General features: G+C 45.8%; 1 protein-coding gene across 2 annotated transcripts in view; it reads left to right on the forward strand.

The window, feature by feature from the left end:
- Nucleotides 1–17,047, forward strand: part of PTPN14 (protein tyrosine phosphatase non-receptor type 14) — a 116,197-nt gene that overhangs the window by 90,679 nt on the left and 8,471 nt on the right. For both annotated transcript variants that reach the window (XM_083494132.1, XM_083494133.1), the window contains exons 14-18: nt 2,607–2,750; nt 4,345–4,563; nt 8,637–8,765; nt 11,366–11,597; nt 14,090–14,253. In XM_083494132.1, coding sequence (XP_083350258.1) covers nt 2,607–2,750; nt 4,345–4,563; nt 8,637–8,765; nt 11,366–11,597; nt 14,090–14,253 — 888 coding nt within the window. The remainder of the gene's footprint in view (nt 1–2,606; nt 2,751–4,344; nt 4,564–8,636; nt 8,766–11,365; nt 11,598–14,089; nt 14,254–17,047) is intronic.

The raw sequence follows: 17,047 nt of genomic DNA on the forward strand, positions 1-17,047 counted from the left end.
GACTCAGATTCAGGCACTGTGCCAGCCATAATTAAGCTACACCATAGTTTGAGGTTCCAAATATACAATAGGCAGCCATGGTTTGGAGCTGCTTGGTTGCTTTTCACCATGGAGCTTGCATGCTTTTCATTTCCCACCCACCCAGAACTCAGTTTCATCAGTTAACTCCCAGCTCCATGGTGCAGAAACCTCTTGAGGTCCTAGCTGTGGTTTGTCAGTAGTCTGTGAATTCAACAACAAACCAGAATTAGCACAAATTATTTGTTTGCAAACCAGCTTCAAACTGTGGTTCTTGATCCAGGTTTGTCGGCTCCAAGCCACTGGTCCTGTTTCTGGAGTGATGCTAAACCATAGTTCAGTATTATGTGAATGAGCAGACGTGGACCTTGGGCTTGCATGTTCCTCCTCTCCTCTCTTCTCTATACACAACTGCAAGGAGGAAATAGAAGCACCTTTACAGTTTTTCACTGACCAGAACTTACCATTGTATCAAAAAAGGACAAACTATAGTTAGTTTAAATGATGGTTCATTGAAAGAAGTATAAAACGAGCTATTAAAACAAACCATGGGCTCAGTTTACATCTGAACTCAGCCTCTGTCAAATACAGTTAAAGGCAGAACAAGTAATTTTGTAAGGAGGCTTTGCAAACAAAGACCCAACCACCCTGAATAACTTTTTAACTCCTATTTATTTCAACCTAACACACTCCATTGTCCTGAATGAGAGGCTGGAGCAGAAGGAGACCTGGACTCTTTCATCAAGTACAGTGGTGCCCCGCAAGACGAATGCCTCGCAAGACGGAAAACCCGCTAGACGAAAGGGTTTTCGTTTTGGAGGTGCTTTGCAAAACGAATTTCCTATGGGCTTGCTTCGCAAGACGAAAATGTCTTGCGAGTTCCTGCGGGGTCCCCCCCCTTTTCCCCAAGCCGCTAAGCCGCTTAACAGCTGATCCGCTAAGCCGCTTAACAGCTGATCCGCTAAGCCACTTATCAGCTGATCCGCTAAGCTGCTAAACCGCTTATCAGCTGATCCGCTAAGCCCGCTAAGCCGCTAATAGCGCTAAGCCGCTAATCTGCTAATGGGCTTGCTTCGCACGACGAAAAAACCGCAAGACGAAGAGACTCGCGGAACGGATTCTTTTCGTCTTGCGAGGCACCACTGTACAGACAAAAATACAACATAGCTGAAGTTATTATCTCACTTCCAATCTCTCTCTCTTCCCCCTCACAATCAAAAGCTACCCACACTGAAGAATATTAATTCATTTTAGGGCAAGGTTTTCTTCCACAGCCACTCCCAAGAGCATAATTCCTTAGTTTATGCAGTTTCCAGGTCAGCCAGAAGCAACTAGACAGAAATGCATTGTCTCTTACCGTTCTGGAAACACCCAAGTTATATGCTCCTGCCAACTACAGAGGATGATGAGGTGATAAGGCTTGGGGAGTGCCGTAAGAGCAGCTTTCCTGGAAACACCTGGATTTGGCTTGCAGCTATTCCTTAGCCCCACTGAGCGATTGCAGAGCCGAGAAGAGCGCCTTCCCCCAATATCAACCATCTAAGGGGCTGTGATTGGCAGAGGACACACTATGGGTGGAGCCACCACTAGGTGCTCCCCAATTGGCAGTGACCCTTGCCATTCAAAAGGTCACAGAAGAGTCCATTCAGAGGGAAGGCAGTGAAAATTAACTTGTTATTTTTCTTAAGAATAATAAATTAATAAGCTGCTAAATGCTGAAACCAGCTTCTAAGTGGTTTACAAGTATAAAAACCAATTGCACAAGCGTGTCGGTTTTTTTTTTTTATTATAAAAAAACCATAATTAAAATATGCAGTAAAACAGTCCTGTTTAAAACACAGCAATTAAAATGTAGGTTGAGAAAGTGCTTTGTTTGCCCATAATTTTAGGAGAATTGATGGTGCTTCTGAATGTTGAACCCACATTTGGAAGTAAACTTAGAGGCAGGGGAAAACGCACACACAAAAGAATAATTTAACTCATTTTAGAGCTTTGAAACGTTCTCATTTTACATGTCACAATTTTGCTCCCTTCCACAACACCTCTACCTGGTGGCAACGGAGCATTTCCAATTGGCCTTTTCTTGAATTGGAGGTGGGGTGGGCGTTGGATCCGTATTTATTCACTTTACGCTCAACAGAGCCCATTGTACTAATTTCAATGTAACAATGCTGTTTAAAAATCCGCCACCAGTCTGGGCTTATGTATCATCTTTGTGGTTTGTTTGGCTTGCTTGATGCGGCTCACTCTGTGCCTAACGTTTACACACACACACACACGCACACACACACAGCACGCAAGGGGGGCGGGAGGGAGAGAGAGAGAGACGCTTGTTTTTGATAGCAGGTCCCCTGCATCGTGGGACTGTTCCTTTGAAATTAAAGCTCTGCACTCATGTAGGAACAGGCCCCCCGGGGAAATAATAGGAAGTTTAGGAGACGCATTTGGATTTGCTCTGCTAATGGCCGTCATCTGCACTCCTCGGCCGGAGTTGTAGATTTTGTGGGAGATTAAAAAGGCATTCCAACATTCTGCTGGCATTATTTCTAATCACCCCGAGATGAAAGCATGCCTTTTCTTGCCAAAAGTATCTAGAGAAACAGAAGATGGCAGGCCTGGAGGCCCAGAAGAGGCCCTTGATGTTGGCAGCGCTCAACGGTCTCTCAGTCGCTCGAGTTCCAGTGCCTGAGGACAGCCAGGATGAAGCAGTCAAGGTGCCAATGGATGAGCGGGTAAGAATAGGACTAGCAAAACAAAGGGCCGCCATTTTGGTTTCTGTCAGCAACGGCTTCTGAAGTATTAAAAACCAGGTGATGTATTGCAATGCACACGGCTGCAGAAATCACGACTGTGCATAAGTCTGCTGGTGTAACATGAGCATGCATGTAATTGGGGCCAGATCTGGCTCATGCAAATCTCACCTCAGCCATGAGCCCTTGTGCAAAACCTCTGCCTCACAACAGAAGAGTATTTTGCCCACAGAAGTCTCCATAAGCACCGAAGGGTATTGGAATAAACGAAATGTACACACCTGTAGACATTTGTTGTTCCATAAGCATGTTTCTGTAGGATAAAAGTAAAATAAATGCAGACTGACTTAGGCAGCTGTTATCAGCACACCCACAGCGCTTGTTCGTGGGTTAGTGGTTTTGTTTTCTCACTTAAACAGTATGGACGCACCCATGTGTGCAAATGTGCACCATGGTTTCACAGACTTTCACTCAGCGCTATCATTTCCCTTGAAATTTAAACAGGCAACTCCTAATTTATGCAGGGGTTACGTTCCAAGGCACCGCGTGTTCAAGTGAAATTGCGTATATTTGAAACACAATTGGAAAAACCTGAAAACACCCTGTTCCGCCCTGTTCCCCTCTTTTCTGTGACATTTTTGAGTCACTTCCAGGTGTGGCACATTTGTGTGTGGTCACGCTGATATCGGACGTGCTTGAAATGTATAGTGGTGTTCATCGAGGCTGTTTCCATGACCAAAGGTCCTTACATTGTAAGACTGAGACTCTAGTCTTTGCAGACTATTTCCATCTAAAGATCAACACAGCCAGTTAGGCCCTGCTGGTCTTCCAAGACCTCTCACCAGATTTTGATCTGGTGGACCATGCAATTTTCTTTTCATCCCCAGGGAAATGAAAGGGTTTTTTAAATGGTTCCACTCCTCCCCCGTGTTACAGTCAGAGAAAGTAATTGGGGATGGGGTGATTATTGATTTCACCTCTTCGTTCTTTGAATGGTCCTTTGGCCTCAAGTGTCTACTTCTTCCCAACTGTCTTCTATGTGAAACAGGTGGGATAGATTATCAGGAGTTTTGGATTATGATGTCATCTGTAAAATACCTCCCCACCCCACCCTGTAGAGAACGTAACTCTGGTAGAGAGTTTAATGCGGGCAAGATGGAGGAAATAGATGACCCTTTTAGCATTATTTGGGGGGGGGGCTCCTTGGATGATTTATCTCATCATTGAAAGGCAAGCAACTGCAGTACAGTGGACGCTTGGGTTGTGAACGTGATCTGTGTGGGAGGCACGTTCTCAACCCACAGCGTTCGCAACCCGCAGCGCCGCGTCTGAGCACACTCGGGTTGCGATTCTGCGCTTCTGTGCATGCGCAAAGCATGATTTAGTGCTTCTGCACATGCGCAAGCGTCGAAACCCAGAAGTAACCCGTTCTGGTACTTCCGGGTTTGGCACAATGCGCAACCTGAAAACGCGCAACCTGAAGCATCTGTAGCCCGAGGTTTGACTGTATTTTATATGAGGAATCACTTTTGAATAGAATGCCCTCTTTTGTGTTTTTGTTTTAAATTGAAAATAGTGCAAAATCCTGAGGAGGAAACTAGAAGAGGGGATGGTGTTCACTGAATATGAGCAGATTCCAAAGAGGAAGGCAGACGGGGTCTTTACCACAGCGACGCTTCCGGAGAACTCCGAGCGTAACCGTGTCCGAGAAGTTATTCCGTATGAGGAGAACCGCGTGGAGCTCGTCCCAACCAAAGAAAACAACACGGGCTACATCAACGCCTCACACATAAAGGTAAAGACTGGGGGGACGGAAAGAAACTGCCTTTGTGGGTAGGAAGGCTGGGCTTGAACTTGGGAGGCCAGAGTTCAGATGTGAACTGTGCTGGGATGTGAACTTACCGGGCTGGCCAGTCCCCAGACACTCTTGTCAGCCTCAATTAACCTATATACAATCCATGCCTGTCGTCACAGGATTGTAATAATTATAATTTGTTAAACATTTTTTTAACATGAATAGTGCCTCTCCCGCCTTAACCTTTCTTCGTCCTCACAATAACCTTATTCCGTGACTCGGCTTGGGCTGACACAAGGCTATTTTTCTTTTCTTTTTACCCTTCTCTTCAGCCACACAAAGCAACTGAAAGCAATCATTAATAAGGCAGTCCCTTCCCTCAGGCTTACAATGTAGAGGCAACAGCACAAAGGGAAAAGGGACTTGGGAGGGAGGAGGAAAAAAGCAAACTCGGAGCACCAGTTCACCAGTGTTATTTCTGGCAGGGAAGGTAGGGGGAAGCAAGCTCTGTTCTTTGGCTGATGAATGCGGCCACATTAGTCTCCCATTGCCATACTGTTCTTCCTGGATCCAGGATCCTTCAGTCCCAAGGTCAAAGCCAGGGGCGAGGGTGTGCTGCCCTTCAGCTGTGCAGTCCTGGGGCAACTGTCAGCTAAAGCCAAGTGCAGCTTCTCCCTCCGTGACCAGGGAATAGGGCCAGGCTGATCTCCAGCTTGCCATGATGTTCTTCTGAATGGCAGTCTCCCAGTGGCCCTGAGCAAACATAAGTAGGATCACATTGTTATGTCCCTCTTTTGTAAGCGAAGACAGCAGGCTTCCTTGGGGACACTTTGTGAGTCTGGGGGGGGGGGGGAAACCTCAGTGTGGATTGTGGTTTTCACAATTCACTCAGAGCATGCACAACGATGCCTGGTACAAATAGATTTGCGTGTTGCCCAGATTCCACCAGTGCAGGTATTATCAGTTATTCATTCCTGTTACTCTGAGTGTCTTGGAACAAAAGTTAAAAACAGGCTGGAAAGCTGTGCGAGTGCTGCAGGTTCTGTAAAGACTTTTGCCTTGAGCCCAGTAGGGCACCCCGGGTTCTAGCCTAGGTGCTGTCTGCAAAGGAAAATCTGTGCCATCCTCAGTCCATTGCTGAACCTTGCTTTGAACTCTGCTGCTTCTCAGACCCTGGCCCTATGCCGTCCCTACATTCTGTACCCTGAATTTGGAAAAGCTGAACAATCTGTGAAAGGAAGGTAGATTTGGGTGGCATTCGTGACCCTTCTCCCTTCTGTTTTATCCTAATTACCCTGCAAGGTAGGTTAAGTAGAGAGGGAGTGTCTGGCCCAGGGTTATACAGTAAGCTTGATGGCTGTGTGGGGATTTGCATCTGGGTCTCTCCTGTCCACATCCAGGACTCTTAACCACTGTGCCTGTGTACACACCATCTACTTCCACTGGTATGCTTTCAAACTGCTAGGTTGGCAGAAGCTGGGACAGAGCAATGGGAGCCCACCCCATCACACGGATTCGAACCGCCAACCTTCTGATTGGCAAGCCCAAAGACTCAGTGGTTTAGACCACAGTGCCACCCCCTTCCTTTACTTTTACCGTACACACCGTACATTTATCAAAGAAACCTGAGAACTACAATTGGTTAATTTGCTGTGAGTTGTAGCTCTGTGAGGGATAAACTCCACTTCCTAGAATTCTTAGGGGAGACGGAAATGTGCTTTAAATATGCTTTAATTGTACGGCCTATAGGAGAGTGGCTCTGGAAGCAAACCTCTTTGCTCTTTGCATCAGGAGTGAGGAATCTGTGGCCCTGCAGATGCTGTTGGGACTCTTAACTCTCACCAGCCTCGGTCAGCAGGCCGAATGGTCAAGGGTGATTTGACAAAACTTGAACAGATCTGCTTTTATGAACATTTTCTGCGTTGGTCAAAACAGTATTAAATTATGAGCACATCTTGGCTGCAAGACATCCGTACCAAGTTCCAAGCTTGGTTTGGTCATAAATTTACAACGCTAAGCCCTTGTTGAGTCAAAACACCTCTCTAAAACCAGAACCCTGTCAGATTTCTGCCAAAAGATCTGGTGGGTAGCAGATACTGTGTGTTTTTGGCACAACCTACCTCAGCTTGGATGACTGATTACGGAATCTGAATTCCCGCCCCCCATCCATTTGAGGTGGGGGGAGGACAAATCATTTCGGAGAGCATAATTTTGCTCCATCAGGTGGCAGGGGCCCAGAAAGAATTCTCCCCAGCCAGCTTTAAGAGTTCATATTTCATCTTGTGTGTCAGCCTCGGACGTACCCACATTGTTCTGTAGCGCATGTAGCGACATGTGCTGATGCTTAGTAGTATACAACCCTGTGTGCTGCCAGCACTTCCCCCCTCCCCCTCTTCCAAGGGGCTGTTGCAGAAGCCAAGCAGATGTTCTTTTGCTCAGAAGGTGAAATTGCATCTGCAGATTTTTACCTCTGCCACGCAGCGAGTGTTTTTCACCCAGTTATCAATTTTTAATATCCGCAGAGTGCTGCTGCGTTCCAGGCTGTGCACTCCCTCTGGACTATTTGTGGGTTTTTTCTCCATGCCTTGTGCCAGCAGGCTGGGCGGTTGGACCACGGCGGAGCAGGCAGAGCAAAACTCCCGTAACATTACGATAAGATCTTGCCCCAGACTCCTACGCTGCTAGACCCAAGCTTGCAATCTTCCGTAGGGTTGTCTGCCTTTCCCTTTTTGCTTTGATCCTGGCTGTCAAGATTAACATGCCTTCAGTCTGTGTATGCTAAAAAAAGAAGAAATCTGTTTTCAGTGGGTGCGCTCATATCTCCACATCAGCAAACAACTTTCTCTTTACTTTTGAGCTGCTGGAATATAGACACGCTATGCTTCTGGATACCAGTTGCTGGAAATTGCAAGTGGAGAAAGTCTCATTGGACTCAGTTCCTGCATGTGGGCTTGCCATAGGCACCTGGTTGTCCACAATGAGAACAGGATGTTAGACTAGACGGGCCTTTGGCCTGGTCAAGGAAGGCTCTACTTACGTTCCTATGTCCAGATTCTGAATCTCACTGAAATTGTTGGGATCATTCTTAACTAGTTTTTCAACAGCCTTTGGTGCTTCTCACCTCAGATGAAATAAACATGTCTATCTATCTCACACACAAACACCATATAATGATGTGCTCACCATAGGAGCATGTTTATGTAGGCCTTGAATCTTGGGATGGCGCTAAATGGCTTTGGCCCTGTATACCTGAAGGAGTGTCTCTACCCCCATCATTAATCCCAGACACTAAGGTCCAGTTCCAATGACCTTCTGGCAGCTCTCTCGGTGCCCACCCTGTGGAACTCCCTCCCATCAGATGTCAAGGCAATAAACAACTATCTGACTTTTAGAAGGCAGCCCTGTATAGGGAAGTTGTTAATGTGGGATGTTTTACTGTGTTTAATGTTTCAATTTGTTGGAAGCCTTCCAGAGTGCCCCGGAGTGTCTGGGGCAACTCAGTTGGGTGAGCGGCATATAAATTGTTGTTGTTGTTGTTATCATCGTCGTCATCGTCATGACTGTTGTTTTTCCTCCATAGCCCTGGCCATTTTCTGTTGCTTCCTTGTTTCCAACATTGCCTTCTGAAGCTAAGCCAACCAGGTCCTAAAGCCAAAATATAAATAGAGGGCCATGTTTTGTGCATGTAAGAAAATTCCATGTTGCTGTAACAGCAGCAAGGATAGATGAGTGGGTTAAGCTGGCTGTTAAGCATGAACCTTTATGAGCTCGTGACGAAGAGCATAGGAAGGTGTCTGGTACTGAGTCAGACCGTTGGTCCATCAGTAAGGTTTAACAGTGTCCTGGCAGCTATTTTCCAGGGTCTTGAACCAGCCCAACCTGAGGATGTCAGGGATTCAAGGATTGAACCTTGGACTTCATGCGTGCAAAGCAGAAGCTCTACCAGTGAGCTAAGACCCTTCTCTAACTATGCACAGTTGCTATGCAGAAAGAGAGAGGTGAAGATGCTCAACTGTGGCATGAATTTTATAGTAATCTATTGTTCTTTCTTTCTTTCTCTCTCTCTACCTCAGGTTACAGTGGGCGGAGAAGAATGGCACTACATAGCCACACAAGGACCTTTGCCACAAACATGCCATGATTTCTGGCAAATGGTGTGGGAAGAAGGGGTGAATGTGATAGCCATGGTGACAGCGGAGGAGGTATGTAATATGTGGTTGCATGCTAACAAATCTACAGAGTCCTCTTCACAGGGAACTCTGCAAATTGTACCTCTGTAAGGTGTATAGGGGCCTCCTAACAACTCTCAGCAGCCTTAACAAACTTTGGGGGAAGCCATGACTGTTGCTGTCGTAGCAGTTTACATATATGACATGAATGTGGACAAAGGCAGATTTCCATCTGTCCCAGCGTTATATCTTTTATAAAATGTGTCCAATCAGAAGGTGTGGTGAGGTTCACAATATGATGGTGATACACATTCCCCATTTTAGTTACTAGCATCTGATACTTGGATGGAACAGCACAATTTGGTGGCCCATCTTCGGGCCTGGAAGTGGGGGAAAAGAGAGGCAGAGGTGGATTTAGGGGAGCATGACCGGTTTGGTGGCACTGGGAGTGAAGCCTTGGGGTGCTGCAGGGGCACCACAACTGTGGTGTAGATTGGAAGTTGGGGGAGAATTTGACGTTGCACAGGGTGCCACTGAAATTTGAGGCCCCAAAGTCCACCACTGGGGGGTGGGGAGTTGCTCACTGCACCATCACGGCCACAAAGTCCTGGTGGTAATGAGCTGTCCCCTCAGAAAACCTCTTGGAATGGCATTCATCCAAGTGGGCCTGCCACCGACCTCAAGTCGACCAACACTGCAGATATAGGCAGTACATTCAGAGATGTTTTGTTTGCTTGCATTTTCTCTTCCCCACCCAGTCCTAGTTCAAACCTGAGAGCATGCATTCCTTGGGCCTCTGCGGGCTTGCTCTCTACCCTTTGATCAGCTTGTCCTGTGCTAGAGGATAAGAGCGAGAGCCACTCTTGAGATTGGACCATGTTTTATCTTGTGTACGCTAGGGGAGGTTCAAATAGTTGCGTGCATGTTTTGAAGATTTAGGAAGTGCTCTCCATGACAATCTGCTTCTCTCTGCCGGTCCTCTCCTGTTTGCTGTTTTGTTTTTCAAACTTCCTTTGAACCTTTGCCTGGGATGACTCAACCCCTTACAACCTTGTTTGTATCAGTCTAGCTGGCCGCACAGTGTAATGATGGAAGTTTAGCTCCATTAGAAGATTGCTGCATGCCAAACAAAGCAGTGGATTCTGAGAACACAAAGCTGCCCTTATTTGAGAAGAATGATATTCTCAACCCATCCAAGGCCACCTCTGCATTACTAGCATCCTTATCAGCTGCGAATACATCAGAAGTTGTTGTTCCAGTTAAAGCATCCAGTAAAAAGAGAGAGAAAAAGTCGCCTTTATTCCCATGCCAAGCAAAACAGTTATTTCTGTTGTAATCCCACAACTGTATGTTGTGCTATAAACCTGGCACACACAAGTAACCAGCCCTGCGTCCTGTTCAGAACTCTGCTGCCTTTACAGGCACGCAGGAACAGCTGTTCTGTTTAAATAGTGTGGCCCGATTTTCCCCATTTTAAACATTTAGCACTATCAGCTGTTCAGAAGGGGGAGCAAGAGTCCATTAAATGCACAGTTACAGAGTAATCTGACCACAGAGAAAGCCTCTTTCTAAGCGGCGGCAGGCAACGGGGTTGTCTTATGACCTGAACTCTGATTATATGCATGCATTCATATTATGGCTTTTATGAAGCTTGGAAACAACGAGGAATCTCCACTGTCCTGAGACGGTGGAAATTTGCAGACAGTAATTGCAGTATGAATGCACACTCTGTGATAAGAGGGCACTCCTGGAACCCCAGGATGCACGGAGGCAAGGGAGATGTTCATGGGGAAACAGTCAAATAGGATCAGTCCCTTGCCCGCTCCCCATTTTCCTCTGATGTCCTCACTCGGCTATTTTCTGGGAAACTATAACATGATGCCCTGAGGTGGTTGCTTGAACTTTGGGTTTGTTGTTATCCCCCACAACGAAGCGCATCTGTGATATTTTCTGTGCAGTGCTGTAAAAACACACTAGAAATGCTTTGTCTGGAACACACAGCATCGTTTGAGGCTGCATGTTGTTGTGCTGTTATTAGTCTCAACACACATTTTGGGACTGTGAACAATTATTTCGAGCCATTCTCTTAATTCCTTTACACGGGTCTTCAGATTTTGCTTGTGGCATGTACAGTCCATACAGGTGTGCCTAAGGGTATGTAATACTGTGCTTGACTTCACTTGTTCTGTAGCTGTGAAGTCTTCACTGGTTGGTGGCGCCAGCTTTATCATGGCGCCCTGAGGGAGAAGGGGTCAGTTTGCGTAGAAGTTACACTTTGCCATGGTTTTGCCCAGTTTCCCTTGACCCTACAGTAGCTTCTGGGGTAGAAGGAAAGCATTTATGCTAGGGATCAGCAACTGGAGACTGCTGAGCCAAAACTTTCAAGGACACATTCCAGCCAGGCAAAACACCTGGGGGGTGATGAAAGGCTAGAGATGGGTGAGGCCTAGGTAGAGTTTTGAGGCCTGGAGGGCCGCAACTAGCCTGCGTTCCTGAAGTTTTCCCACCCTTGCTTTAAACCACACTGGCACTGTACTTGATTTTTAGGCACACCCATTGTTCACTGTGGTTTGTGGCTGTAAGAACAGGACCGTGCTGATTTTTTGCTTCTCCTTCCTTTTGCTGTGGGACAGGAAAGAGGAAGAGCCAAGAGCCATCGCTACTGGCCGAAACTCGGCTCCAAGCACAGCTCAGCCACTTACGGGAAGTTCAAGGTGACCACCAAATTCCGCACCGATTCGGGTTGCTATGCCACGACGGGTCTCAAGGTCAAGCACCTTCTGCTAGGGCAGGAGAAAACGGTGTGGCATTTGCAGTACACCGACTGGCCGGATCACGGTTGCCCAGAAGAACAAGGCTTTCTCTGTAAGTTGTGTGTGTGTGCGTGTGTGCGTGTGTGTTTGAAATGTGGGTGCTTTCTTTTTGTTTTGAGTGAGGACATCAGTGAAGTTGAATTAAATATTGGAGTGGGTCCTTAGAACTATTTGCTGATGCACACACACATATGTGCACACATATATATACATAAATATGGTGTGTGTGTGTGTGTGTGTGTGTGTGTGTGTGTGTGTGTATTTATATATATATATGCCATATAATGATACTGACATTTATTTGTTGAGCTTTAGTTGTAGGGAAGATTAATAATATAATAATTTATTTATATCCCACCCACTCTGAGTGGCTTCCAACAGAATAATAATAATAATATGATAAAATATCAAACATTAAAAACTTCCCTAAGCAGGGCTGTCGTCAGATGTCTTCTGAAAGTCAGATAGTTGTTTATTTCCTCAACATCTGATGGGAGGGCGTTCCACAGGGCGGGCGCCACTACTGAGAAGGCCCTCTGCCTGGTTATTATTATATTTGGATGTGTGCAGGCTGGGGAGAGGGACCGAAATTGGAACTGTATGTTAAAAAGAATATGTGAAAAACTATTAATAACAAAAAGGGAGGGAAATATTTTCTCGACTGTGTCATTAGCTTTGTTGTGGAATTGTGTCTAGGCCTTGTGTAGGAGTTCCACTTTGCCAGGGTTTTGCCTCGTTTCCCTTGACACTACTAGGGCAGGAGAAAAGCATGAATACTAGGGATCAGCAGCTGGAGTCAGCTGAGTCTAATCTGGGGTTTGCATATCCCCATGTGCCAGCCTAGAGGCTGTGTGAAATTCCTGGAGTTTATGGCAGCAGAAGCTGCTTGCAGATCACTCCATGGAATGGGGATTGAGATGATGGCCCATTGCCCCATGCTTAAGGTGGCCTTGCAAGTGAAGTGTTTATTGAGCAGAGGAGGAGGCCATTGCTCAGTTGAAGAGGATGTGCTTTGCATGCAGAAGACCCCAGATTGATTCCCTGGCATCTCCAGGATTACCAGCTAACATAGATGGGAATCATCATGCCCAAGAGCTGTTGCTCATTTTAAGAAGAAAAGAAACTAGATTATGCCAGCACTCAGACTAAAATAAAATTAAAAATGTGTGATGGTTGCACAAATGTCTTTTCCTTATGTCGTTACAACAAAGACTCTGAAGGCACCCCTGCATTTATTTGCAAACTTTGAAAATCATCAGAATTTGGGGGAAAACGATAGTGACGATGAACAGCATGGAAACGACAGCAAAATTACGTTCGTGAAACAAGCACACAATGCATCACAAATGAGTAGATCATGTTAATACACAAACATAGGCAGAGCCCCCATCAGGGAAAACATGGGTGACAGATAAATGAGCAGGCCCATGAATGCTAATACTGTAGGTACCCGCCTGATGTTCGTTGGGAGTGCGTTCCAAGGGGCAGGTGCCACCACTATAGAGGCCCTGCTCTTACCTGATGAACCTTGGAAGCCTATGGCCCAACGCAACATGTCTCTTCTTTAAAGGTTGGTTTCATGTAGACCACAGAGCCTTTAGGTTTTGTTAAAGACAGTAGCCCTCTTCACTCCTAAATACGTCTGTGTTTAGTAAGCATGTGAGTTAGTGGTGGGATTAATGGGGCTGTGCATGCTAGCTCTGTCACACACACACACACACACACACACACACACACACACACACACCCTGGTTGTCCCTCACAAATTGAAGGATGACTCTCTGCAGCAGGGAGCCTCTTGTAATGCAGATTCTATCTCCAGGCTGCCACTTGTGGAGGGTGATAGTATTAGCCGTGAAGCTGGTAAGCTCACCACACACCTTTCCTATGTCTACTTAACTAAGGAGGGGTTTTTGGGGGGTGACTTTCAGTGACATATAACCCGCGTTAAGAGGACTATCTGTTACCACGCAAGGCAACTGTTTTCTTTCCTTCTTTGTTACCCTACACGGGGCTTTCTCTGTGTAGGAAAATTTGTGCATGAAACAGGCCTGCTTGAGAGAGAGTCAGCAGGCATGTTTGAAATTCAGAGACATTCTGCAAGGTAAGGAGAGGGCCAGATGGATGCTCCCTGCCCATTAGATACTGGCTCTGACAGGCATTTGTTTCAAGGGGACCTTGCTGCTGTTCTGATCCCAGCCTGTTAATAGCAGGAATTGCTGTAAGTAATGTCTACAGTCATCTGCTTAAGGGACTTGGGGATTTGCAGAGGGGAGAAAGAGAGAGAGTGTGTTATTTTTTCTTTTTTAAAAAAGAGCTGTTTAATTTAAAGGACCGAAGTCCCTAGTAGTAATTGACACCCTGCTGCTTCTTGCTTAACTCGGTGCTGTTTGCTGTCCAGAGGCCAAATAATTAGTGTCTTCTAAGAATGGTAAATTATCATAATTTAAAAGGAAGCTTGCTGCTCCATGCATTCGTCCTCTTTTTATGTGAAGCTGGGTAGCATTTCAGGAATGTGATTTCCGTTTTATTCCCACCACGCAGCCTATTTGGAAGAGATCCAATCTGTGCGACGCCACACCAACAGTGTCCTGGACAGCAGCAACAACTGCAACCCCCCAATTGTCGTTCACTGCAGCGCCGGCGTGGGGAGGACGGGGGTCGTTATTTTGACGGAGCTCATGATTGGCTGCTTGGAGCACAACGAGGTGAGCAAACATGTCTTTCAGAAGGCGGGCCTCTTCTTGCTTAAATACAGGTGTGTTCCTGCAAGCCCTGCTGCAAAACGTGAAAGTATGTGGGGAGGAGGTCCACAAATTCCAGAGGGTTAACCAGGTTAAGTCTCAACAAACACCCAAAAGCCTGGCGGAAGCTTTTGCAAATTGCTTCAGCAGATGCCCAAAGTGGTTGTCAGGTGTTGTGAAAAAATGGAGCGGTGCAAGAAGTAGTCTGTTGACAGTTCTTTGCAAAGCTTAAGGTAAGCAAAATGTCCGTTCACAACACCTTTCCAAACTATTATGTGATTCCCTTTAGATAGGTTTTATAACCTGACCCTAAGACTGGTAAGCAAGGTTCATTCCTTTCTTTCAAGTAAGAACTGCGCTCTTAGTGCTGCTTCCTCTATACACACACACACACCCTTTAAAGTACTTTTTTCAGGAACAAAATGGCCAACCAAGGTAATCGGATATGGGCTGGCAAAATGAAAAACACATTTTTGCAATACTGAGTGCAAAAAAGAAAATGTTTTCATTTAGAGAGTTGCAATAAGTATGCCATGACGTACAAAATATTTCTCCCAGATCACTAAACATTAAGGAAGCTTGACTTGGAAAACAAGGATGTAGCAACTGATTTGTTTTTGCATCAGGTAGCAGGGGAAAGAGAAATATGGCAGATGCTCAGTTATTGGGTTGGGCTGTGCAAGTCCCAACTGGTCTGCATTCCCTGCCCCCATGCCTAGGCAAAGCTAAGTTCTAACTGGCTTAGCAAAGCAATTAGATCATGAGCTGTTTATCAGATTCTGCACAGCAGCATTCTTTAGTAAGAGTGTGCAAGTATAGCAAATTTCAGAATAGAGAGCTGGCATTCTTAACCTGCATCTGCCTGAATGAGGTGCCTCAAATGGATTGCTCCATCAGGAAACCTGGTCAATGTGGTCCTATTTGGGCTTTGCATTCTGGTTGGTGCTGTCTACCTGGCTCTAGACTTGGGTATGTGTACCCCACTCTCATTCTTTTCAGGGAGAAAGTAATACATGAACTGGACTGTACTATTTTTTAAAAATAATAATGATAATTGCCCTCATTAGTACATTAGTCCATGTAACAAGATCTCCTTTATTTAAATTTTCCTTTATTTAATTTTTTATATCCCAGCCTCCTAACCTTAAAGACACTACTCAGGGCAGCTAACTGCATGAAAAATTGCCATTCCTGAAAACAATACAAAACAATTCCAGAGAAACCGAGAGACCAGGTGGCGGTTTAAACAAAACACCCTAAGAACATTGTCTGCCTCTATTGCTGACCATTCGCCATAATAAACATTGATTGATTGATTGAACATTGTCTGCCTCATAAAATAAATGCCTGCTAGAATAAAAAGGCTTTCAGTTATTGACAGCTGCAAAAATAAGTATTGCAAAGAACTGGAAATAGAATGGCACCCCACGATTGGCAGATTAGCTTGATTAAAATACAAACCATCGTAATAATGACCAAACATGTTACAGAAGAACCTAGTAAGTTTATAGAAAGAGGGTCTCTTGTTTGCAATGCCTTGGAATGATAAATACCAGAACAATATTCAACCGTACAATGCTTTTGCTTTATTGTAAATATATAGCTCATGAACGATACATGAGCAGATTGCAAACTTATATAAAAGCTGTACAAATCAATATTACTGGCAAAAATGAGTGAGGGAAGGAGCTAGCAACCTTCACAGGGCAAGGTGTTCCATAATCTGGGTGCAGCCGCTAAGAATACGCTCTTTCTTGTCCTAGACTGTTGTGATTTCACTGTAGCTGAAACACCAGGTCATGGTGGCAGTGCTGGGCACGATCTCTGCCTGAGGCCTTTGGAGAGCAACAGACAGTTCTAGCCAGCTGTCTGCCTCAGTATAATGCTGGTTTCATCAGCTTATTTGGGTAGCTGGGGAACTGCTGACCCCCCAAAATCTAGTACAGGCCAGATGATTAATTCATGGAAGATAAGGCTGAGTGGCTACTGGCCACGATGGTTGTGTTCCCCTTCCATTGTAGAGGCACTATGCCTCTGAATATTGGTTGCTAGGAATCACAGACGGGGAGAGTGCTGTTGCCTCAGAATCCTACTTGCAGATTTCCATAGGCATCTGGTTGGTCACTGCTGGTCTCGATGGGCCTTTGGCCTAACCGAGAAGGGCTCTCTGTATGGTCTTTCTCCTCACGGCGAGGGAGAGGAATGCATGAGAAGCGGAGATTACTACCAGCTTGAGAACTTCCCAAAGTGCATCTTTTGAACAAGCCCTGTGATGCAAGATGCAATTATTTATTTAGAGCACTTGTGCCTCGCTCTTCAGCCAGAAAGGCTCCCAGAGCGGCCTACATGAAATCAAAACAAAGTCCTCTTATTTCCGTGGCAAGGGAGCTAAAGAGGCTCTTGCCACATTGGCATGGTCTGTGCCAGTCTTCCCCAACCTGGTTTATTCCAGATGTTTTGGATCACAAACTCCAAGCCGGCTGGGGCTGATGGGAGTCTGCAGTCCGCAAACATCTGTAGGGAACCAGCTTGGGAAAGCCGCTTTTTGTGTGGAAAGGGAAGTTTCAGAAATGAGGTTGTCTGTACACTGGAAAGGAATGTGGTTTGGTGAATGAAACTGGTGTGAAATCCTGAGGTTAGTTTAGAGGGAAAGGACAGAAGGCATTTGTTCTCAGGGTTGTCGGAACACGCCTGGGGGGCACACGCAGCCCCCGGAATGAGACAGACCTCTCTGGGCGTCTTCCTTATGAAGCGCAGC

The sequence above is a fragment of the Podarcis liolepis genome, assembly GCF_965112155.1.
Source record: "Podarcis liolepis genome assembly, chromosome: 3".
In the NCBI taxonomy this organism is placed as follows: domain Eukaryota; kingdom Metazoa; phylum Chordata; class Lepidosauria; order Squamata; family Lacertidae; genus Podarcis; species Podarcis liolepis.